At 33.5% G+C, this 25,937-nt stretch overlaps 2 protein-coding genes across 2 annotated transcripts; both read right to left on the minus strand.

Moving 5' to 3' along the window:
* Positions 1–588: 588 nt before the first annotated feature.
* Positions 589–6,976, minus strand: LOC111049601 (calpain-C-like; the record flags this gene model as incomplete). The annotated part of the gene is made up of 7 exons (XM_039444356.1): positions 589–776; positions 1,872–2,019; positions 3,284–3,342; positions 3,997–4,123; positions 4,998–5,043; positions 6,183–6,301; positions 6,824–6,976. Coding segments are annotated over 7 exons (825 nt in total), but the record flags the coding sequence as incomplete, so codon positions are not given.
* Positions 6,977–7,941: 965 nt separating this feature from the next.
* Positions 7,942–25,907, minus strand: LOC111058437 (DNA topoisomerase 2-like). The gene is made up of 7 exons (XM_039444355.1): positions 25,550–25,907; positions 23,906–24,039; positions 23,599–23,651; positions 22,223–22,380; positions 20,324–20,465; positions 10,538–10,795; positions 7,942–8,394 (listed from the first exon to the last, which is right to left on the minus strand). Exons 1-7 carry the CDS (start codon positions 25,888–25,890, stop codon positions 7,957–7,959), a joined length of 1,524 nt encoding a protein of 507 aa, XP_039300289.1. The 5' UTR covers positions 25,891–25,907; the 3' UTR covers positions 7,942–7,956.
* Positions 25,908–25,937: the final 30 nt, after the last annotated feature.

Genomic DNA, 25,937 nt, shown 5'->3' on the forward strand with positions numbered 1-25,937 from the left:
CTTTTATGACATTTGACAAAACGTTATTAATCAATCTGATTCAGTTTTCTTCACGAGAAAATAATATAAATTTAGAAAAATCAAATGTTTGAAGTTTTCTAGTAAATAATAGAATAGAAATCAGGAGATAGTGTTGAAGGATCAGCTTTTAGCAATAGTAGCTCTCAAAATTTGACTCAAATTAGCACTCAAACACTGTTGAACAATTTATTTTAACTGCTGAGAGTACGCCTACAGGTATTGTCTACTGTAGAAATAGATTATACATGATAGATAGATATGTTGATAATACAGTTCTTGGAAAAATGGTGGAAAGGTTGTTGAACAAAATATTATACATATTTGAAAAATCTAGTGTAAAGACAGTTAGTATCGGTACATTATAAAATGAATAGTTGACTAAATAATGGATAGTTGACTGAATAGTCGGCTAAATAGTTGAGTGAATAATAATAGTTGAATAGTTGACTAAAATAGTTGAATAGTCGAATTAGCAGTTGAATTAAATGAATAATCGGCTTTATTAAGGGCGGAGTGAGGGCTCTAGGTTGAATAAATCAGTTGACTAAAATAGTTGAATAGCTGTCTAAATTAATGTATGTCTTACAAAAATGGAACATTGTAAAATGAATAGTTTAATAGTTGAATAGTTGACTCACTGAAAGCAACAGTCAGGTGAAGAATTGTGGAAACAAAATCGCCGAACCGAAATGTTCCATCTTTCCTCATGTAACGCAGAATTATCACAGACATCACATCTGTACTCAACTGGAACCCTGCAATAGCAAATTGAATTAGTTAATACATAATAGAAAATTGTTTAAAAGTTGCAATCGGACGAGATATTGCAATTCGCGATTGCAAGTTCAGTAAGATGATACAGAACTAATTGTGAAAAAGTTGTACAGTTGAAAGAAAACAATTTCATATAACGGTATAATAACTTATAAAATAATATAAATCTTTATCTTACATTCTTATAAGATTGAAAGCCTGTCAGATTGAACAATCGTGAGCTGCTTATTTAATCTGAAATCCAACACTTCGTGTTACCATAGAGAAACGATAGCATAAGTAGATATCCATGGTATAGGGCGTTTATGTCGCAACTTTTACTGTTATCCCAAGTCGATAGTTCACGTAGTTCTTTCACATGCAGCTGTGTGACGCTGGTAGTTTTTCAAATTGTGCCGTTCATACACTCTTACCCCAAAAAAGCAGTAAAAATTGACAATAATCGACAGTAATCGGCTTGAGATAACAGTAAAAGTTGCGACATAAATTCCCTATACCATGGGATATCTACTTACGCTATTGTTTCTTTATGGTGTTACTCAATTTTTAATCAAATCACAATAATTATTATTGTCATGAAGAATAATTCAATTGTTTAATTATTCCACTTCTGCGCAAGTTATTCTCAATTCAAGGGGCAATGGGTTCAAAAGATATGAAATCCTGCATTCTGGAGATCTTTTGCCATAGTTATTTATTGTTAAATCTTCGAGGTCTATAAATCAATCTATAGGTGTCTCAATCCATTACATTAATTTATCTAAATTGGTTTTTGAAATAATTTAGTGTGAAATCTGTATAATTGGCTAGGGCCTCCATTGCCACAATTCCCAATAACTGACGATTAATACCATTGAAGAGTTTAATAGAAATAAAAATAGAAATCTCAGTACCCTTTTTTTGAATTATGTTTTATTAGTTGTGATAAAATAATTCAAAAAAGGGTACTGAGATTTTAATTTTTATTTATATTTATATTACACGTAGCCCTATACAGAAAAGAGACATTGTAGAGTTCTTTATATATTTTGCTATTCCATTTACATAAAATTAAGTGGTATAATTTTTTGTCTTACCAACTTCCAGTAGTGCATCTTTCAACCTTTCAGCTTTCAATATTCCGGCTCGTTCCCGCGTATGATTTTTGAAGGCTGTCTGCCAATACTTGAGACTGCACATCAGATCTTTGAAATCGCCCAGTTTCAACCTTCCGCTGCCCGTTGTCTAATACTTCAAGTCAACGATTGTATCAACATTGTGAGAGGATTTGATAAAAATATTCAGTTTTTCATCAGGTGAAAATTAATTGGAAATTGAATTTGTTAATTGCAATTACAATGTTAATGAAAAATAATTATTATTGAACGAAAATCTAAAGTTAAATGTTGTGAATCACCCTGGAGACTTCTGCTACTGCTTGACAACAGGGTGATAAGCTATTATAGAAATTACTAGTACTATTACTATACTTTTCTAAATAAACACAACTAGGTTCAATACCTCATGCTATAGTTGTGTTATATGTAGTAGTAAGTAAAAAAAAAAAATAAAATAGAGAAGCCTACTAGTAATTGCTATAATAGTTAAACAATTCCAGTAGCCATATTTAAATACTTTATAATTTTTAGCTATAGTTCATTAGGTTATTATCAGTTCGATAAATACTGTACGTCAGCTCATCAGTAAATAATTTATATCCTATACGTCAATTTTTTGTACCAGCCGCTAATAAAATCAACTGTAATAATGAAGTACAAAGCATTCAACTGCTAATAAAGCTAAATTTCTAAACAAAATACAATCGATGTTCCAGAGAAAATAAGAGTAGGCCTAAAGTAGAGTTAAAAACTCCAAAACCCAAAGAAAATGTAATTGGTGATCTTCAGTTCCTTCAACTAGCTCTCAAATGAGATTTAATAGATTTTAAATAAATAATTATAATAATATTTTTACTATTGTATGTTTTAATACCTTTGAATCACTATTGAATCTCACTACAATTTGGAGTTAGATCTAAGTACGGTCTTAAGTTATATTGATGTTGGGAAGTGTGTATTGTATAGTGTATATTTAAATTACTTTATTATTGGAATATAAAAAAATACATTCCCATGAGAAGAAATAGCTGGAGTTGAATATAAATTTATTCATTACAAACTCCCACTTTGATAGTAGAGAAGTTGGAAGAGGTATGGAAGAAGTTGTTCAATAAAATTGAGCAAATTATTAATACACGAATATAGTAAATGAGAGTATATCACACGTCAGCTAGCCAAAAGCATTAAAACTATTAGTGCATTCCAATGTCCATAAAATGCCTTCTATTCTAGAATACCTGTATCTCAACTATCTTGGTTATTAATATTCAGATGACAAAACAATGTAAAAGTTGAAGCGGTATTGTTTTTTGAATATTTGACGGAATTTGAAGAATTATCATAATAGATTATTTCATGCATAATTTTTTTTAATAATTTGAAAAGGATACATCCAGAGTTAAGACGACTTGTCTGCAAACCTCCATACAAGCGCAGCTTTTGATGTAATCTGTAAGAGAAAATAAATTATAAATTAAAAAATACCAAGAGCGATAATCATTATTGATAATTTAGTAAATGTATTCAATTCAGAAGCTATTAGAGAGGAAAGTATAAAAAAATCAAGTTATATATTGTGACTTCTGTACATTAAAAAGTTATAGGTACCGTACATCAATCTCTGCTACTTTCACTCTAGTAGCAGACAGAGAAAGAAGCAAGCTGTGAGTTTTCTTACTTTTTTTATTCAATAGTAAAGACAGTAAAATTCCCATTATTCAATTGGGAAATTAGTTAGTTGAACCAGGGAAACAAATGCAATGAGTAGACCAAAAGAAAGCAAAAATAGACGTCTCAGCAAAATTGTTTAACATATACCACTAAATTTGGGTACCTGATTCAATAAAATTCTCTTCAGTATTGCAAAAAAAACTATTCTTGTTGAATAATGAGTGAATCATAATGAGAGGTTACATTTTTCAATAGTGCAAAGTATACAGTACCTAAAAAACGATTTTGTACAAACTCATACATATACACTTACATAATACAAGTATTAACAAAAAAATTAATATTATCTAATTATTATGTTCTAGTAATTCATATGAGATCCATAGAAATATGATAATCGAAATAATGTGAAATAGGATCAATGAGTACCTACCATTTGGTAAACATGCTTCAAGGAGCTCTTGCAATTCAAACGCATTCACCGTCCTATGTTCATCAGCCAATTGTAAGAATACTGCTTCGTATTGACTAAAGCTTTTGCCGTCCAATGTTGCAGGAGCCTAGAGATGATTGAAAACAATTCATTTGCCAGGATGTTATGGAAAATCAAGTTTATGATATGCGAAATTATCAGATTTCATTAAATGTACAGATCTCAGTTAGAGATTATAATGGAATATATACTTTGAATATCCAATCTAATGTATGTAAAATAGACTCTATAGTGAGATGCTACACGATAGTTTAAGGAAAATAATCCAAGTATGTAAAGAACTTTTTTCCAATAGTTTAATAGTTTTTCCAGTTTAATAAATACCTCTGACATGGGTTACATGACATAGAAAAAATAAATGAGTTCAATTTGTTTCCTATCAAGACAATATCCAAATCTTAGTAATACCGGTATGTCTATCATACCAGTTTTCAAAACCCAATGATACAAGATGATTGTTAATGTTATCATAAAATAAATATGGTTGTACAGGCAATTGAAATGTGGTGGTAAACTAAAATGCACACAGTAAAAGAAAGACGTATGCAGACAGACAAGGAAAATTCCAAAGTCTGCATGTAGACGTGAGTAGACATATGCAGACAATCGGAGAGTACGTCTGTGTGTGTTGCAACATTCGAACACCTGGGTCGAATTTTTTCTGTCTGAATTTGTCTGTTGCTGTGTGCGTTTGCCTTAATATTCTTATCAAATTTTATTATTGAAACAATCGGAATTTAATATTCTTTTCGAATTTTATTATTGAATCATTCTGAATTTAATATTCTTACCGTATCAATTTTTATTATTGAAACATTCTGAGTTTAGATGGAATAAAACTTAATTCAATTCAATTCTACATTATTAATTCAATCTCCATTTTCAGCAATAATAATATTCAAAGTGTCTAAGTAGTGAATTATGGAAATAAGGAATCTTACCTTTATGACAGCTGACTTCACTAATGAAGGATGTGTGTCCAATAATCTGAAAAACAATGAACAAAGATTTAAAAAAAACATTTCTAGAACAATAATGAACAAATAAATCGTTATCAAGGTACCTGTAATAATAATTTGATAATCCATAGTTAGCAAATAATCAGTACAGCAAATGCTGTGCAAAATAATTAAACACCGCTTTATAGAAACTTAATATGCTCGGTTGCTCAAAAATGTTAAAAAATATAACCAAATTAAGTGCTGATTATAAACGTGATATCCGCTTCTCTCATTGGTTCTCGTGGCATTCAACCGCTATTTACAAGGTTATAATGCACTTTTGTGGAATTGTGAGTTAGGCTCAACTCACTTACGCGACTCAGGTCGAGAAGGGACTCGACTCTAGTCGAGAGCATGTGTTTTCAAATGGGTGACGTCGCGGAGACTAGAATTGTCTGAGTGTCACCATTTGGAAACACTAGAGTCGAGTCTCTTCTCGACCTGAGTCGCGTAAGTGTGAGTTGAGCCTTTGTATACTACTCGAATCTAAGTAATCCGAATTAAATATTAGGAAGCCAGCTGTATATAAGAATTGAAAAATAAAATATATAGATACAATGTGAAACAATTATAGGTATGTAGAAAGATCTTATCACAACCCTAAAGCATTTTTTTACATATATATAAAAGACAGAGGATAAGTCACAATACAATATTTCATTCGAACATTCTTACATTCACATTCTAATTCAAATTAAAAACAAAAATTAGAATTTCAATTTTTCATGAGTGATTAGTGAAATAAACATCAGTATTCTGCCCATTTTCATTATAATTTTATCATTATTAAACGAAAATCCAAAGTAAAATGCTGTAAACTACCCCAAAGACTTCTACTACTGAAAATATTAACAACAGAGTTAACAGCTAGATGGAAATTCGATGTAAGCTACTATCCAAAAACTATTTGCCAGTCCGCGAACGAACCCGGTACCTCCTAATTGCTAGTCAGGGCTCACCCTTACACCAAACTAACAATTTTATTTATTTGCACACTGAATAGTATAAAATTCATATGGATGATAGGGGAGATTAGGTAAAACAGATTCAGCTCAAAACTGTTTCTAAAATATACGTCAATCATTTGATAACGATTACTCTGAAATATGTGATTAAGTTACTTACTTCAACTTGAGTGGTTTACTGGAATAAACTCGTAACGTAAAGCTTGACTCCTGTCCAGGTTCAAACGTGGTAGGCATAACCAAGTATCCACCCTGTTCCAGTTGACATCTATGGCTAACCTGGAAAACAATGTACAACATTCAATTTATTAACTATAAACAATACAAATTGCACAATAGGGCAGAGTACAAACACGCCAATAAAAGCATTTATAAAATAGAAGATCAGTGACAGTTTCAATGAGTCCAAATTCAAATTCATTTACCGAAAAATACATAATAATATGTATAAAATACATATAAAGAATATCGACAGAGATGTTGACTCGACATATCGGAGTGTATTTTTGAGAAAAGTTAAAGCAGTATGGATAGTATGTGAATTTGGAGAGAGATGAACAAACGAATTAAGCAGAGAATTTGAAATAAATTTCAGGAAATCCAGGTTTCCAGAATTCAAAACTTAGGGAGAGACGGAGAGTGAAGTACACAATTTAATTATTCTTCAAGAAAATATTTAATTTACACTATCACAACATCAAATTGTATAATACTGTTAACACTACTGTTGAAAATAATATTATTATTCTTATAATATATTTTTCATATTTTCTTATTAAAAGTAAATATAAAAGTACTCACTTGTCTACTATTAGTGTACTGAGAATTTACGAGTGATTTGTTTTTCTTGAAGAATGCCCTTCCTATGGTATCGGAATTGTTTTTTGGTAATGAGTAGGCTGTGAATCCAATAACCTGAAAATAAAGGAAAAGATTGTCAACACTTATGGAAATTTGTCAAATGTAAGTTAGTTTGAGTAAAGCTATATAGCCAGCAAACCTTACGGTACCAGTGTACAAGTAAACGTCTATCATTGTGTATTGATAAAATCATTGATTAATATGCAAATTAAAATGTATCAACTGTATTAAGGAACCGCACTCAATGTGTATTGAGGAATCCTCAAGAGAGAGTTTTTTAATAAGTTTGTCGTAATAGTAGTTGGTAGACGTTGCGTATAGGTAAATTTAATATAATTACACATTATGAAAAATATAATTATGCACTATGTAGGCTACACATTGAATATAATAAATTAATCTTACCAAAAAAGGTAATTCCAAACTGAGTCGATGTTGTTTTCCATGGAGAAAAACTTCATATTAACTCAATGATTTTAAAATGAAAAAATGTAAATAAATATTGTATTATTTACTGAGAAATACAAGTTCTATTTTTAATAGAGTTAACAGATCAGATGTAGGGTGTGTCACATAACACCAGAGACCCTGATGCACATTGGCAGCTTGTTCTGTGCATGCAACTGCAGGCTACATTCACAGGCATAATGCTGCATTGCGAGTGTTCTATTACCATATAAGGCACTCATATGGTATTATAGACAAAACACCAGTGCTGCCCCAGGAGATATAGAACCCATTGTGGAGAATGATAAATTCCGATTATACTGGAATCATTCATTCTCTACCACTATAGTGAGGTCCACGTTATAATGACAGTATTTGATTAACTTTGGTTTTGCTATCCTTGTCTATCATTCGATTAAGCCGGTGGTACTATCCTTTTCTAGGTCCACAACGATGCCAATTATTTTTTTGACAGTGTAGAAATATAATTAATTAATGAAGAGAATCGGTATTGCTATTCTTCTATCTTTATCCACTGCCATTATAACGTGGACCTCACTACAGGCTTTTAACGGGAATCTGCAACTTGCGCCCAGCGGTCAGAATGTGTTTGGGCACTCACAGATTCACAAAGTGAACGTCCGTGACGTCATCACGAGTGATGCCATTTCGCTCTCACTAGTAGCCGATATGTTAAAAAGTCCAAACATATACAAAACCAAAACAAAACATAAAAACACTAAGCCATATTTGGAAAAAATTAAATTTAGAGCCGAAAATTTATAGCACGTTATAATAGGATATAGATAGATGATAAATAAACTGACCGCTTTGGATTTGCCCTTGTTCTCTTTAGCAGCAGCTGCTTTCTCCACCTTCTTCTTGAACTCGTCGGAGATGACTGGCGCGACACGGCGGGCGATCGGCGACGGCAGGTAGTCAGTGACCAACACCTTGTTCTTGTTCCTGGCCCCGCCCTTCTTGGCCCCACCCTTTGCACCCTTTCCGCCCTCCACCTTGATGTCCAGCATTTCGGCACGCTCCTTTGCCTCGTATTCGTCCAGCTGCAACCATTCAACAATCGTAAATTATCATCAACTATTTCACAAATCAAGCTGAAACATCATCACACAACACAGACAGTTTTGGCATTACATTTTAGTACAAGTGATATTACAAGTGTATAATCCGGGTCATGTAGCTTTGCCTATCGGCGGAGGGCTACTAGACTACAATACTACCCGTTCAAAAACATCGAAAATATATTTATCCATAAGCAACAGATGCTCAAAAGCAACGTGTTGCATCCGAAAAGGTACACAAGGAGCTTTTTGGAGTTACGACAACCAGAGACAAAAAATAGGTATTATTAAATGTGGTTAGGTATTCCTTACTCTATGGCACAACGCAGCCCAATATGTATCGCAGCTCAACGCAGCTTTAAGCAACTTGTTGCATCCGAAAAGATACACAAGGAGTTTTAATGTATCTTCACATAAGCAACAGATGCTATTTTATATCTTCTCATAAGCAACGTGTTGCATATGAAGAACAACGTGTTGTTTTGGAGCTACGTCCTTTTAGCACAACACAGCCTATCAGATGACATTCGTTCAACATGATCTTTCCATTCTTGGTGATACGTTGCAACTCTCTCATTCATGGAGAATCTCTGTCTAGCAAGCTTTCTTCAAGGAAGAAGCTCTGCAGGGAGCTTCCTCTATCTAGGGACCTAGGGTCTCTGAAGCTGATGTTTTTTCAAAGCCGTAACTATCACCCCGCGAACCATACCTTGCCTATATGCAGTTTCAAAGTCACGGGACGTGTACTGTACATGTCACTTGTGAAGATTTCAAAAACATACTCAATGAATTGCCTTGTAAATAAAAACATAGAGAAAAGATAGCATAAGAAGATATCCCATGGTAGAAAGGCTGTTCACATGTTTCTAATTTCAAGCAGATTTTTTTTGTCAACTGAAGCCGATTACTGTCTACTAATGTATATTTATTATCACTGTTTTGGCCGGGTAAGAGTGTACGAACACACAGTATGAGAAACTACCAGTGACACATAGCTTTCTGATAAACAACTACTAGGACTATCGGCTTGAATTAACAGTGAAATTAGGAACATAAACGACCTATATACCATGGGATATCTTCTTATGCTATTTTTTCTCTATGATAAAAACCTCTAATATAGTTTCAACTTCATGGGGTACCTAATTTCACAAGAGTGGCTAGAATAAAGAACTGTGCCTGAATGTTTTTGTATTCTATTTAAAGCTGTGTGCGGACTTTGCGCCACGAACACGTTCATTTCGGTCTTCGTCAGCTGATGCCAAGCTTATATCTGTAGCTAAAAGTGAGATTTCGTTTGTGCATAGACTTCCGAAGTCGACGATGACAGGCATTGTTGTCTGATGACATTCATACTGTCCAAATTTCAAATGTGCTAAAACAGTGGATCAAATAAGTTTTCATTATTTGTGTTTATTATTTAAGTATCTAAGAATCAAAACATTTCGAATAATATCAGCATATTGCCACTTAAAAGTATAAACCTAACCTCTCCCTGTAAAACATAATGAAACAGAATCTTTTTGGTTATTTAGACAATTTGAAATCTACCCAATCTAAAATCCTCGCCCTGTCGTGGTGGACGACGGCATTTACGCACAAACCAACCCCCATTTCTACCGTACCTGTACAAATACAGGCCTATAATCAGACAATGAAAAGCGAAATGAGCGTGTTTGTGGCGCAAAGGTCTTTTCGCAGCTTCAGGTAGTACAAATAAAAGATGTGAATATATTACTGTTTGTATGTAAATAGATTCAGTCATGTGAAAGGAATATGTTCTATTGTGAAATAATCTTTATCGTACTAATCTTAATAGTAATAATACTTATACTTATCTTAATATTCATACTAGTTTTTTCTTCCAAAAATATTTTTCTTATGAAAGAGTCATTGAGCTGGAAAATTGTAAATTATACTATTTTTTCATGAGGAATATATAACTATTTGAATTGAATAAAGATGATTTGATTTCAGTTTGAAAGGTGGCGCAAAAGTCTGTCCGCAAAGTAGTACATAGATGTGAAAATATTACTGTTTGTATGTAAAAAGATGCAATCTGAAACTGATTATGTGAAAGGAATATGAGGTATATTGTGGAATGAAGATGGTTTGCTTTGAGTACCTTTTCGATGAGCGTATCGAGATCGGCCACCCACAGGTCCTGCGGGGTCTTTCCCAGCAGAATACTGTACTCCTGCTGCTTCTCGTCCTTCTTCTGAATGAGCGCATCCTTCTTCTCCTTGGTGAGGTTCCACATTGCCATGCCGAGCAGGTAGTCGAAGTTACTGTCCAGGGTGTTCTGTCGCTCCTCCCCTTCTTCATCCCCTTCACCACCATCATCATCAGTCTGCGACAAGCCGGGAGCCGCAGCTGCCTCCTCCTACACACACACACAAAATTAGCAAACTTTCATTTAGAAGTAAAATATCATGTTTTTTGACTCAGGGAACCTTGAAACGTAACTTAAGCCCGGTCCAGACGCTCAAGTTCACCATCAGTCTTTTGCTCAAGCAAAAGACGGATCGTTTGGTTCAAGCAAAAGACGGATGTAAAATTGCGTCTACACGCATCCGTTTTCCTATTTTTGATATTGTTTGATATGGTTCATTGAGTCTGAATTGTATACGGTTGGCATATATCCGGTAGATGAGTAATAATTATATTATATTATTGTATATATTGTATTGAGTTATATTATATTGTATTTTTTCGCTGATTAAACTGGATAATGCTATATTTCACAACATAATGATAAAAATATTACTGTTAATCGCCAAATGGCTTTGTTTACATGTCATATCTCGAGGCACAGTGATTGTAAATGGATTGAAATTTTGTAGATAGTATTCTTATCAACAATATAGTACATCTTAATATATCATGATAGTAAATCATAATATCAACATCAAATTCTGAGAGTATCATGAGAATCAAGAAAGAAAAAAAGGGTTAAATGGCGTTATATACAATCGATTAAAAAAACTTGCTTATTTTCAAGTACACGCGAGGCATTTTATTAATTTGAGGGCGCTGAATCCTAATCTGAAATCACAATTTCTCTATTTCCATTTTTACGCGATTTAGGTTTTGGTGGATAGGCAGAAGACGGACGGTTTGATGGAAAAAGATTTCCGGCCGACATATTTCAAGTTTGACGACTTAAACTTGAAGACCCATCCGTTTTACCGTCCAGACGCAACGACTTACAACATGCTCCGACTTTTGCTTGAGCAAAAGACTAAAGCTAAACTAGAGCGTCTGGACCGGGCTTTATAGAAAACATGAAAATAGGGAACCTTAATTATATGGAAAGCAATAATTTCCTTACCTGTTGTAGTAGGGAGGGCAAGGAAAGTAAAAAGGGGGTTATCAATAAATACAATTAGCTTTCACGATCCCAATAGATGTTGTACACCTTTTACAATTCCATTTGAGAAAGTATCAAAGGCAATTATTGAGAAAAGTCATTTGTATTCGAGAAAATTTCAGTTGTAAATGAGACCAGTCAATGGTATTTGAGAAGTTATCACATGCAATTAAGAATAGTGAATGTTATCGATATGGCTCGAAGGCAAAGAAATTATTAATCGCACAACCTAAGTAATAATTTGATATTTTTTGTACGATCTATTTGAACCTAAATGGCGGAGGACTAAGATATTCAAATTTTATGTTAATTTGAAAGTCGGAAATAAGATTTGTAAAATTGAGAAAGGAGAACCAGCACTCGCCAGCCAAATGCCACCATGAGAGGACCCCAAATATTTTAGAGCGTAGTACCTTGCTAATAAATTTGTAAAAGTTAAAGTTAAATCAAATTATTAAATTTCTTAAAAGACTTCGTGATGCTATTGTAAAGCAGAAGTCATTTTCAATTTCAAATAAATTTATAACCCCTTGGAAGAGACGATTCCGGCTACCATATTCCAGGACCACATGGAGTTGGATCGACATCGGCGGCTTACAAGAAGATTTTCGACACGTGAGTGATAAATATTGAATTAGTGATGGGCGCCCTAGTGCTTCGAATTAATCTAATAATCAAAGCTAGCTCGTCGAAAGGGTTTTTATTATAAATTAAGAAATTAATAAGAGTAATACTTGCGCAAGTAAAATTAGTATTAAAGGTATTTTATTGAAGAAAAAATATAGATCAATACATTTCAGAAAATTCCATTGGATCAAAGAAGTATAAAATCTAGGCTATTAAAACATATGCATATGATATTTAATTTTTGCAATATAATTTGCGATAGTTTGTTATAGCTCTAATTCACTAGATGAATGGCTCTACCTATTCCGTCAGGTGCCGAATCTTGCACCCTGAGATAAAATATATATTCGATACAAAGAAATCTACTAAGTACTAGAGATTTTAATATATATATATATTTGGATTATTAGTGGCTAATTTATCAAGTTGATCTTAAAGAACATATTTTTTAATTGAATTGTCCAAGTCGACAAGTATTAGCAAGCGTATATCGCAGCTACATGCAAAAGAATGCATATGATTTTAAGATAAAGGCACATGGTAATGATTCGTGCCATAAATCTAGAATATAAAGTTTAGCCTGTGATATTTTACTGATTTCAATTATTGTTCTAGTTTTATATTATATTTTTTATCGCTCTTTATATATTTTTTGCCTCGATCTATTTTTTGCATTATTTGTTTAATATATGTATGAAATGTTTATGGTGTGCAATTTATTTTTATTCCTCAACACTATAGTATAAGTATCATATTTATATATATTTATTTTTATTGAATTACAAGAGTTATAGGAGAAGCCCATACCTAGGCCTAGAAAGATTTTTATGAGACTGAATCCTATTAAAAAACCACGACCTAATTATATGATTATATCAATATCTCATGCTTTACCGACTGATGCCAAGCAGGAGGCTAATCGTTATTTAAATATAAAGAATAACGTTACAGAAACATGCCGTACCAACGTGGGACTGATGATGGGAGCCGAGCTCATTGAATAATTATTTGAAATTAAGTCAATAACCATATTGAAAATTATAGATAACTTATACGAGTATTGAGGAAAACTGGCGAAGTAAAATTTGTATTACTTTTTGGGGAATCAATAGCTTTAAATAAAGAGAAATTATATGTTTTAAAGAAAATTTTATATTATTAGTACTGTAAAAAATACATGTTTATAGAGAGAGATTATATTTTATAAGCCTAAACTGCTATTACTTTCTAGTCAAAAATATATTATGTGTTTAAGCCGGTTGGAAAATAAGTCACAGCCTGTAAACTAGCCAAGAATAAATTAAAACAAAACATTGGGGGCGCTAGAGCATTATAAAAAACTTAAGTATAAATACCTTGTCTTTGAGTATCCAAACACTTTGCACATCACTGTTTCACTGTAAGTCCCGGTTTGTGTCTCTTTTTTAAGCATTTTCGCTTATCATTTTATCACTTTTTTAATTAGCATTTATCATATTTGACACAATGAATCACACTCCCGCAAACTCTGAAGTTTCATATATGTACGGCGGTTGCACAGATCCCACTTTGTCGACTCCAAGCACATCAAACCCCACCACGGTAGATGCCAATACGCCACGAGAAAGGGAACCAGGAAGCGTCGGGTCGATAGTCTTCGATCCACAAGGTCTGCAACCTCTATCATCCACTCGAATCGACGCCGCTGACACACCATTGAATCAACGGATAGCAGAGATCAACTTTGAAGGGGGCGAGGAGCAGCCTGCAGAACCCGCATCGCCGGAGGCCGAGTCACACCTGGGCAAACAAAGTATATTTTCAGTCACAGAGTTAGATCCGTTTCAAAAGGTAATAATGGAACAAACTAGCAGTATGTTCAATATTATGTTACAAAACACAATGGATAATATGATGCAGGAGATTAAAAAAGAGAATGCTGCAATAAAGGAGGCAAATAAAGAAACAGTGGAACAGGGCATGAAAGAAACAGCAGGCGCTATAAAATCAGTAGAACGACGGTTGGATAAGATTGAGACTAAAGTAGAGAATCATAGGGAAGAACTGAAAGCAATGATAACTCTACAGAAAGAAAGTCAGGATAAAGTTACGGCAGGATTATCGGAAAGGTTGGATACGGTTACCTGTGAACTCAACGAAAGGATAGATAACCTAACCACACAAATCACTACACCCATTCAGGATATAACCAATAACATTAAGGCCGATTGCCATCAAGAAATCCACAAACAAATTACCGTTGCCAATCAAAATTTAACAACTACAGTTGACAAAAATATTAACAGTATTAAAGAAACACAAAATAAACAGATTAATATGTCCACAAAAATGAACCAACTGCAAGGTAGCATCAATCAAAATACAGAAACCTGTAAAGCTTTAAACGGAACTCTACTAATTCAAAAATCCACTCTGACTCAATTAAATCAAGAAATAAACGCTAATAAAATTACACATAATAGTCAATGGCAGATGACACAGGAAAAAATAACAGCATTAGAAAATCATATTCAACAACGACCTCAAGGGATTCAAACAGACAACCTCAACGCACATAGTATATTACAAGGACTGGGCAAATTTGATAATACTGATCGCCATTTGCAACCTCAACCATTCATTGATCAGATAAAATTAGTACAAACTCTTGCACCTACCTCTTGGAGCATGTGGCGTCTTCGTTTGACTAGTTTATTGATTGGCGAACCCCTGATGTTCTTTCGGAGTAGAGCCCATGAATTTACATCATTGGATGAGTTTGTAGCTGTCTTCCTGGAACAGTATTGGAGCAGAAGTAAACAGTTGGACGTGCTAGCGGACATTATATCATGCGATTTCAACCCTAACTTAGACGGTGCATGTACCACTTTCGTCACTGCCCTACAGTTTAAAAATTCTCAATTGAGCGAGCCCATTAATGAATCGGCATTAGCAAGTATTATTTTAAAGAAGCTACCGTATCAAGTTAGAATGGCACTCGCCACACAACCCATTACTGATTGCAAACAGCTGATAAATCATTTATATGGCATACAGTCTGTGATGGCAATATCAAACCACCGTTCAGACCAGAGATACGCACAAAATCAACATAACTCAAAATTAATCAGTATAACAGCCAAAATTATGAACCGGTATCATATGATCGCTACCGATCTGCCCCTCAATTTGAACGCCGCTATGAGCACAGGCAAAATGGTAACTGGAATAATGAAAAATTTCAAAATCGCACAACCAACCACTATGCCCAGCAGAGCAACCGTAGGAATCACTATGATGGCCGTGATCGATTAAACTCAAATAATAATCACACTCAGAACAATTACAACAGAAATTATAAACCGCCACCTCAACAAGTAAGCACAAATTATACATTAGCACATGCAATAGGATTGAATCAACAAAAAACCCAGAACCCAGCACCCAACGACCCGCCACCAGATATACAGAAAACTACAGCTAATAAACCAGGACTATATGATACCCCCGATATAACAAGCACAAGCTCAAATGAAACAAACCAAGAAAAGCAGGATATTTCAACGTCATACACCACATTCAGAAGTGATTTACCGAAAACATTATTAGAAGAACCGAAAATATTAGAAAAACAGATGTTAATACAAGATAAACCACCACCAAAAACCAGCTGTAAGCATCAATCCCTACTGAGCATCCTGTTCCCTACCGAAGATCCCTCACCGCCGGAGAACACCAACAGCCACCAGGATCATGCACTAATTAAGGAGTTAGTGAATACAGGAAAGATTAAAAACGTAACAGATCCGCGCACCGAAACTACAACCGCCTATCAATCGACCCCACCGAAGCAGACAAAGGACCCCAAGATGGAAGAAAGAGAGGACGGCATACGGGAGAAGAGGTACCAACATCACAAGGCCCGGAGACGGAAGCGCCCGAGGACACCCGACCGGTATCAGGACGAGGAGGACAGCATACAGGACCGAATGAAGAACATGCATCGCAAGGCCCGGAGGCGGAAGAAGCGACGAAGGAGGAACCACGCGCGCGCATACCGGCCGCATGCTATATCTTCAAATTTGAAATAAATACGATAAGCAATCAAAGAAAACACCACTATCAAGCCAATTACTAACCTTTCGTAATAAATTTAATATTGGTGAGGCCACCTCGTGTCAACAAATCAGATTTTTCGTTTCCTTCCAACTATCAAAACCTGCAACAAGCAAGGGAGTAATTTTTAAATATGTAATTAAATTAGTTACATCAAATAAAAAAGGACACAAGCGGGGATAAAATATTTAAGATTTGTTAATTACCTTTAAAGAGGAAAAATGTAGAAGCTAGGTTACTTGGCAAGACTCAACAACCAGTTCTGACGTAAGCAATGTAAAACGTAGAACCAACAATCAGCTGGCCAAAGCCACCAGAATCAAATGAATGTAACGTCTGTTAAACACATGATTATAAAAAGAAGTACTATACCCAAAAAGTTATCTATTATTGTTATTTATCATATTTATTAATGTCGGTATATTTATTTATATGTTTTATATTTATTACCTTTAGTTATGCCACGTTTGTTACCTGAAAAAACCTAAAGTGAATGCAAGCTACCAAAAAACCAAAGAGCCATTAGCAAAAGAAAAGTATTGTACCTGATGTATAGAAAATTATTTATATTAAGACATTGTATAGTCTATGTTATCGATATGGCTCGAAGGCAAAGAAATTATTAATCGCACAACCTAAGTAATAATTTGATATTTTTTGTACGATCTATTTGAACCTAAATGGCGGAGGACTAAGATATTCAAATTTTATGTTAATTTGAAAGTCGGAAATAAGATTTGTAAAATTGAGAAAGGAGAACCAGCACTCGCCAGCCAAATGCCACCATGAGAGGACCCCAAATATTTTAGAGCGTAGTACCTTGCTAATAAATTTGTAAAAGTTAAAGTTAAATCAAATTATTAAATTTCTTAAAAGACTTCGTGATGCTATTGTAAAGCAGAAGTCATTTTCAATTTCAAATAAATTTATAACCCCTTGGAAGAGCTCTATTGCAATCAAACAGTATGCAATGTGAAAAAACACATGATCACGTGGCTAATTATTAGGTAGCATGAAATAAATATTAGTGTATAGAATATTAGCTAGCATGTAGAGAGCATAACCAATAAACCAAATAAAAATAATTAAGTGTATTCAGGAAATAGGAGGTACCAGGCGCATGAATACCGAATAAAATTTGCATGCACCAATAGCAAAACGGCAGTTAATAGGCGGCAACTGTAGGCCAATTCAAAAATATTTCTATATATTTATATAAATGTACTGGATTTGTGTTAACACATTGTATAGTCTATGTTATCGATATGGCTCGAAGGCAAAGAAATTATTAATCGCACAACCTAAGTAATAATTTGATATTTTTTGTACGATCTATTTGAACCTAAATGGCGGAGGACTAAGATATTCAAATTTTATGTTAATTTGAAAGTCGGAAATAAGATTTGTAAAATTGAGAAAGGAGAACCAGCACTCGCCAGCCAAATGCCACCATGAGAGGACCCCAAATATTTTAGAGCGTAGTACCTTGCTAATAAATTTGTAAAAGTTAAAGTTAAATCAAATTATTAAATTTCTTAAAAGACTTCGTGATGCTATTGTAAAGCAGAAGTCATTTTCAATTTCAAATAAATTTATAACCCCTTGGAAGAGACGATTCCGGCTACCATATTCCAGGACCACATGGAGTTGGATCGACATCGGCGGCTTACAAGAAGATTTTCGACACGTGAGTGATAAATATTGAATTAGTGATGGGCGCCCTAGTGCTTCGAATTAATCTAATAATCAAAGCTAGCTCGTCGAAAGGGTTTTTATTATAAATTAAGAAATTAATAAGAGTAATACTTGCGCAAGTAAAATTAGTATTAAAGGTATTTTATTGAAGAAAAAATATAGATCAATACATTTCAGAAAATTCCATTGGATCAAAGAAGTATAAAATCTAGGCTATTAAAATACATTAATATGCTCTTCAATTTTTGCAATATAATTTGCGATAGTTTGTTATAGCTCTAATTCACTAGATGAATGGCTCTACCTATTCCGTCAGGTGCCGAATCTTGCACCCTGAGATAAAATATATATTCGATACAAAGAAATCTACTAAGTACTAGAGATTTTAATATATATATATATTTGGATTATTAGTGGCTAATTTATCAAGTTGATCTTAAAGAACATATTTTTTAATTGAATTGTCCAAGTCGACAAGTATTAGCAAGCGCATATCGCAGCTACATGCAAAAGAATGCATATGATTTTAAGATAAAGGCACATGGTAATGATTCGTGCCATAAATCTAGAATATAAAGTTTAGCCTGTGATATTTTACTGATTTCAATTATTGTTCTATTTTTATATTATATTTTTTATCGCTCTTTATATATTTTTTGCCTCGATCTATTTTTTGCATTATTTGTTTAATATATGTATGAAATGTTTATGGTGTGCAATTTATTTTTATTCCTCAACACTATAGTATAAGTATCATATTTATATATATTTATTTTTATTGAATTACAAGAGTTATAGGAGAAGCCCATACCTAGGCCTAGAAAGATTTTTATGAGACTGAATCCTATTAAAAAACCACGACCTAATTATATGATTATATCAAATATCTCATGCTTTACCGACTGATGCCAAGCAGGAGGCTAATCGTTATTTAAATATAAAGAATAACGTCACAATATATTGTTCATGAATTTAAATTCAGAATATAAGATAGTTTTCTGTATTTAAAGCAAGTACGTGTGATAGCAATCATTACCTGAAAGCTACAACAAAATAACATACTTTTACAGTTTCTATATTAATAGTGTGAGTAAAAAAATGAAGGAGGAATAAAATATAAGAAAATGATGACAAGATAAGGACAGAAGCTTTCATACTTTATATGTAAAACTTGCTGTAGTCCTGAACAAAAACTAATATAAAGGAGTGCATGTACTAGAGAATATATTAAAATAGGGAATATATCATGCTCTTCTTCACATCACACTAAGAAAGTAAATTATAAGATTAAACGAAACTCCAAGAGTTAAGAAATAACAGTAAGACGACAACGATATACGATAACAACTTACAAAAAAAAAACACAATAGATAAAATCAACGCTGATTCAATAAGGTATGAATATCAATGAATGATTAAAAAACACAATTACTAGAAAAAATTGAAATTAGTTGTGAAACGTTTTACTTGTTTCAAGCTACGATGTTAAAAAAGGCTTGCAGTAAAAATGTTTTCTTGATTAGGAAGATTGGTAATAGTACTTACATCATCATCCATCTATTGAAGCATGGTAAAAAACACATTTTTTTAAATTTCCATTAATTAGAAATTCAGGTAATATATAAATGGAGGAGTGAACATTGAAAACGTTATAAACTGAACAGTGTCCCTTTTTTAAATCTATATAATATTCAATTCCAGAAAATAACAAATACTCATAGTTACAGACTATTGACTACTTCAAAAATTACAATTCTATATGGACTACGTTAGTTTTTGAGAACAAATGTGGATTCATCAAGTTAAATACTATATCGATAACTTGTAGTATAAAATACAACTGTAATTGCCAAAAATCTAAGAACCAATTATCACTTCCGTGTTAGGAAGTGAGAGAATAAACAAGGAAGTTGACTCCTACTTACAAACTATTAATAATAATAGATAATAGTACGTTTCTCAAATGAAACCACTGTTAAAATTTGAAATTGCAAATTTATTCGAGTAGGGTGAGTAATGAATTTACCAGAGCGATTTGAATTGCAAAAAGTTGCAATTTAAAATTAAAGAGCAAAAAAATTGAATTGCTTCCAACTTAGTCTAGAAGAGAGATATTGTATTTACCAGAGCAGCTTCTCTGTCTTTCTTCATCTTCCATTCTTTGACTGGATCCGGGTCGAGTTTCCTGCGAATCAATTCGGCCACCATATCCTTCTTCTTCTTGTTCTCAATGACCAGTGTGCCATCGCACTTCTCACAGATGAACCTGCAATCAACCACATTGAGGAGAATCGGCAAAGCTGTTCTCCTATCTTTCTCCACAGTCATTCATCACAAACAAACCATACACTAAAAAATTATAAATCGAATTTCTTAAAACCAACAATAGTATTATGTAATACCAAAAACCGGATAAAAATGTTCAACTGCATTTAAATTATGTTTTTTTTGGTGGGGTTGAAGACGATGCCCGCATGAGCTCTAGGCTTGTGCGTGGGTAATGAGACGGATGAAAGGACCTACAGCTTTAGGTTAGTTCCGAACCACTGGAAAGTGATTTTTAACGTTAATAAAAGATATTGCTGGTAGTGCCATTTTGTAAGTTAGAATATATATTTCATCAATCTGTATTATTTAATGACAAAATAAATGAATTTGAATATTTAGAGGAGTTCGGTATTCAGAGTGGTCATCCTTACAACGAGAGTAGCAGGCGCATAACTTATATTATCGATAGTTTAGCAACGCAACCACAAAACCATTCGCTACCCTATTCATTTATGTTCCTTATAAATATCGATAAAATACATTCATATGAATTACAACAGTCAAGTTTGGGCAAGGGAATATTTTACACAATTTTTCTCAATGATTGAACGAATATTTATTTGTTAAAAATTATGGAGCAATGAAGTTTGCATATAGGATTAGTAGCATACACAATAATTTATTTGAAATTGCAAAAAACCGAGAATTCCAATGTTTTTTACAATGAAGCAACAAGTAACCAACTGTGGATTAGCTAACTCTTAGGCCGATTTCTAAGCTCGGGATTTAGGTAAGTCTGGACTTTAAACAGCTGGAGTCAGAGAATTGGGTTTCTGAAACGGGGCGTAGTCGTAGTCATATTCAAAGTCACGTTTAAATTAAATTTCGATAAACTAGAAAATTGAACACAAAATAAAATAAAGAGAAAATAGTGTAAAGTTTCAGCTAATTTGAAATATTTAGGAATGTTTAATTTCGTCAAGGGAAAACGTTTCCAATCATAGAAATGAGAAAATAAAGATTACCATAAAAACTGCGACTACGCCCCGTTTCGGAAAGCCAATTTTCTGACTCCAGCTGTTTAAAGTCTAGAACTCAGCTGAATCCCGAGCTCAGAAACCGGCCCTAAGAGTCTTGTAGCTAATCCACAGTTGGTTACTTGTTGCTTCGTTGTAAAAAAACATTAGAATTTTCGGTTTGTTGCAATTTCAAATAAATTGTGTATGCTACTCATCCTGTATGCAAACTTTATTGCTCCATAATTTTTAACAAATAATTATTTATTCAATCACTGAGAAAAATTGTGTAGAATATTCCTTTGCCCAAACTTGACTTGTTCTAGACTTCAAACAGCGTTCTAGACTTTAGAGTCTTTTCTCAAACAATGCCAATAATATAATGACACTACAACACCATTGTTAAATAAGTTGACTTTAAAAAACTCAATATTCACGTACGTTTACGTTTTTTACAGTAACGTAATGTTACATCTTAATTTCAGTTTCACATTCATTCAAAAATGAACAACGATTTCATTTTCGGGAAAACAAAATCATCTGACTATCAAAATTTCTTTTTTCAATTCAAAGTAGCATCACGAGTATAGGTTACACTCCAAAATAATAATTTATTTGGATAGTGGGACGAATACCCGTAGCCAGTCGTGTCATCAAATAAAATAAAAATATTACTATCAATATAATAAAAGTTACATTTAATATATTATCAAAGTTCAAATATAAAGTCGATTATTACCTTGCCTGGTTGGACAATTTTCTAGTTTCGGCTTCGAGAGTGCCGGCCATATTGTCTTTCCTCTTCTCGTAGTACAACATCCTTGCGGGGAAAAATTCCTTCAGCACTTCAATCGCCGAGGTGTATCTCTTCAAACAGTTGTCTTTGTCAAACGCACACTGAAAACATAACAACATATACAAATTCCAAAACTTTTACAATCAAGAACTATATTTTAATAAGGTTACCTTTTCACTTCTCTCATAATAATTTTAATGATATGCTATTTGTGAAAATAAAATGAAGAACGATTTTGTAAATCTATAAATCGATAATCGATCTATAAATTTCATCAATCAATGGTGAGATCCACTTTTAAGGCTGTGCAAAGGCTAAAAATAAACTTTCTACTCGTGATGTTTTTCAAAGTTTTTCGATTTGTATATCAATTTTTGAAAAAGTTATTCAATTTACTAAAAATAACTCAACTAAAAGTTATTTTTGGTTGTTTTTAGTAATCTTTAGTAATTTTTATCTTAAAAATTGATATTTTCAGAAAATTTTTGTTTTACTAGATCAACAATTCCATGAATAATCCATCCTCTAAATCTCATGGATTTATATCTTACCGAATTTGAAATGTTCCGTCCCAAAAAATTAAACTTCAGGCGCTCATATCTCAAAAAGTAATGATCGAAAAAAAAATTTCCCGAGAAAACTTTTCCATTTTGATAGCTTGATGATATACAAATCCAAAAAAACTTTGAAAAATATCACGAGTAGAAAGTTAATTTTTAGCCTTTGCACAGCCTTAAAAGCCGTCAGCATTGGTCGAGTGGTAAGCAATGATTGATTAAATTATGATTAAGCAATAATCAACTGTACTGTAAGAAATTTAATTGGCAGCATACATTGAAAATTGATGCAGGCATAATAAATTATTATGAAATGAGAAATTTTACTAAACATATTTTTTGTAATTTATTCTATTCATTTCTACAGGGCTAGGCCTACTAAATAGTTTTCATATAGAATTACTAGTACTGTATTCCTTCATTTATTTGGAAAACTCGTCCGGTTTCGTGTCCAAATTTGGCCGGTGTCTTCTTCTAAACAAGTGTCCGGTTGGCCGAAACGGGATGTATCTTCAAAAAATAAAAGGGAACTAATGATTCTATAAAAAATGATTGTAAGTCTAGTTACACACACACCGATTTTTAGATTAGATCAAACATATCTCGGTAAACAGATGATGTGTTTGTCAAGTTCCGTTTAATCTTGTAGGCCTAGATATCATAAGAACGACAAAATGTAAAACGTCCAAAAATTGATGTGTATGTAACTGGCTTAATTTTTCGAAGACAGGATAAATCCCATCAAATCTTTATAGACACGACAAGTTCACTAGTCTTTAGAAGAGTATGGCGCGGTTGAACAAAAGCCTGTTGAACTTAAAAGCACACGAATTTAAATGAGTAAATGCCACGAGAACAAATAAGAGATGGATTTTTTTGAAAAGATGGCTTCTCTGATTGGTTCTCGTGGCGTTTAATCACGATTGAAATTCAACAGGCGTTTGTGGAACCGGGCCTAAGATGGTTTTAAAAGTGATATTGGTTTATGAACTATGAATAAAACCATGAGCTAAGAATGCAAGAATGCGAATTTGCTTAAAACTAAGAATGCAAGTCGAATAGAACTAACTAATAGAACTGTTGATGAGTGTTTGCAGCTTGAAAAACTTGTGCAGGCCTTCATTTTCAGCTTGCGCGAGCTTATCAGCTGACATTGTGATGACAAACTTTACTGTGGCGTCTGTGTTGTACTCCTTGTATTCACTGAAAACACATTTGTCAATGATTAAATAATTATAATATATTTGCAAAATATTCTAAATACTCGCAAAAAATAGTCAGCTAAGTTTTAACTACAATTTAGTCAAAGCCAAGATATAGTTTTAGCTAAGGTAAAATGCAATTTAGACCAAAATGAGATTTTGGCATCACCGCAAAACATATTCTCCAGTTCTACAGATTATAAATTGGATAAAACAAGTTGAGACTTGGCCATCTAAACCCACAGCATATCAACAATGTCAAAAACAATATGATTGTTGAAATTGTGATTTTCTAAAATTTCAAATTCAATCACAAATCTGTATGTAGACTATCATCATCATTATTATTCCATTAGTTTTAGGGTTGGAAGGATTTTTTTGTAAAGTTCACGAAATTGTGTTTTGTTTGAATAATCAACAATCAGTTTCCTCGAATTTATTTTCACTTTGTGTTAGGGTTTGAAAGTTAAAAGGATTTTTTTTTGTAAAGTTCACGAAATTGTGTTTTGTTTGAATAATCAACAATCAGTTTCCTAGAATTTATTTTCACTTTGTGAATAGTCATCTCGGTTGGACGATTTCTGCGCACGTAAAATAGGCGAAACTCTAGGAAAAATGGCTGCATAGAACAATTTCTTTTCATCATTTGTACTTGTTTTTGGGCGCAATAACTTTCCATGATAATTTGGCAAAATATACAGGATAGATGAGAACAAATTTGACAGTTGTACATTAATTTGAACTATTGGGTCGTAGTCAGATGACTAAGTTAATCCTTAATGAAAAATCCTGCAAATATGGAGTGATTTGGACTGGATCTAAATTCTACGCTAATTACTTGAAATGAAAGACTGTTAAAGTGATCAAATTAAATAAATATATAAATAATATAAATGGTATATTTCAGAATTTAAAGAATTGTTTTGTATTTGTTTGCATTATTTGTATTGTATTTTTCCTAAAAATATATAAATGATATAAATAGTATATTTCAGAATTTAAAGAATTGTTTTGTATTCGTTTGCATTATTTGTATTGTATTTTTCAGTTTTTTTTTTTGACAAAAATTGAAATTTATACAAAATAAGGTCATACATAATAAAAGACAGCGTCTCATTAGCCCCAAATATATATATATATATTCATGGATCACGTGAATCTATTATACAAGATGGCGTCTTTCTCGGCGCCTTGCAACAGATAATCATGAATATCAACAACCCAATCCACTCTATAAAATAAGGCGTTTCATCAGCCACGCCACCAAATTAATACACTTTAATAGATAATTGATCATCCGATGCATGGACCAACTCACGTGATGCAAGACGGCGTCTCATCAGCCACCAAATAAATATAATCATAGATCACGTGATACAAGATTGAGTCTTTTTCGGCGCCATGCAACAGCTAATTATGAATATCCACTCTATAAAATGAGGCGTTTCATCAGCCATCAAATTAGTATACTTCAATGGATAATTGGTGATCGGATGCAAGGGCCAACTCACGTGATACAAGCTGGCGTCTTGTCGGCACCATGCAGCATCGGCTCGAGCACCGACTCCTTGTAGTTCTGCGTCCAGGTGCCGACCGGCAGCTCTGTGATCTCAAGCCGAGTGTCGCTGATGATGCCCACCTCGCCGTTCACCACAAACTTCTCCAAGCCGAGCGGATCGATTTCGCCCAGAAAGTTCTTGTACCACGGCTTCATCGGCAGCGGCTCCTCGCCCTGCATCATGCGCTTGATGTTGGCAACGATTTCGCGCGGATTGTGGTTCGGGATCTTCGTCATCCAGCCAGTACCTATGCCTTCGGCGCCGTTCACTAGCAGCATCGGTATCACCGGCATATACCTGCAATTCAAAATTAGACACCAATTTATAAAGTGTTGAATGT

The sequence above is a fragment of the Nilaparvata lugens genome, unplaced genomic scaffold (genome assembly GCF_014356525.2).
Source record: "Nilaparvata lugens isolate BPH unplaced genomic scaffold, ASM1435652v1 scaffold4356, whole genome shotgun sequence".
Taxonomy (NCBI): domain Eukaryota; kingdom Metazoa; phylum Arthropoda; class Insecta; order Hemiptera; family Delphacidae; genus Nilaparvata; species Nilaparvata lugens.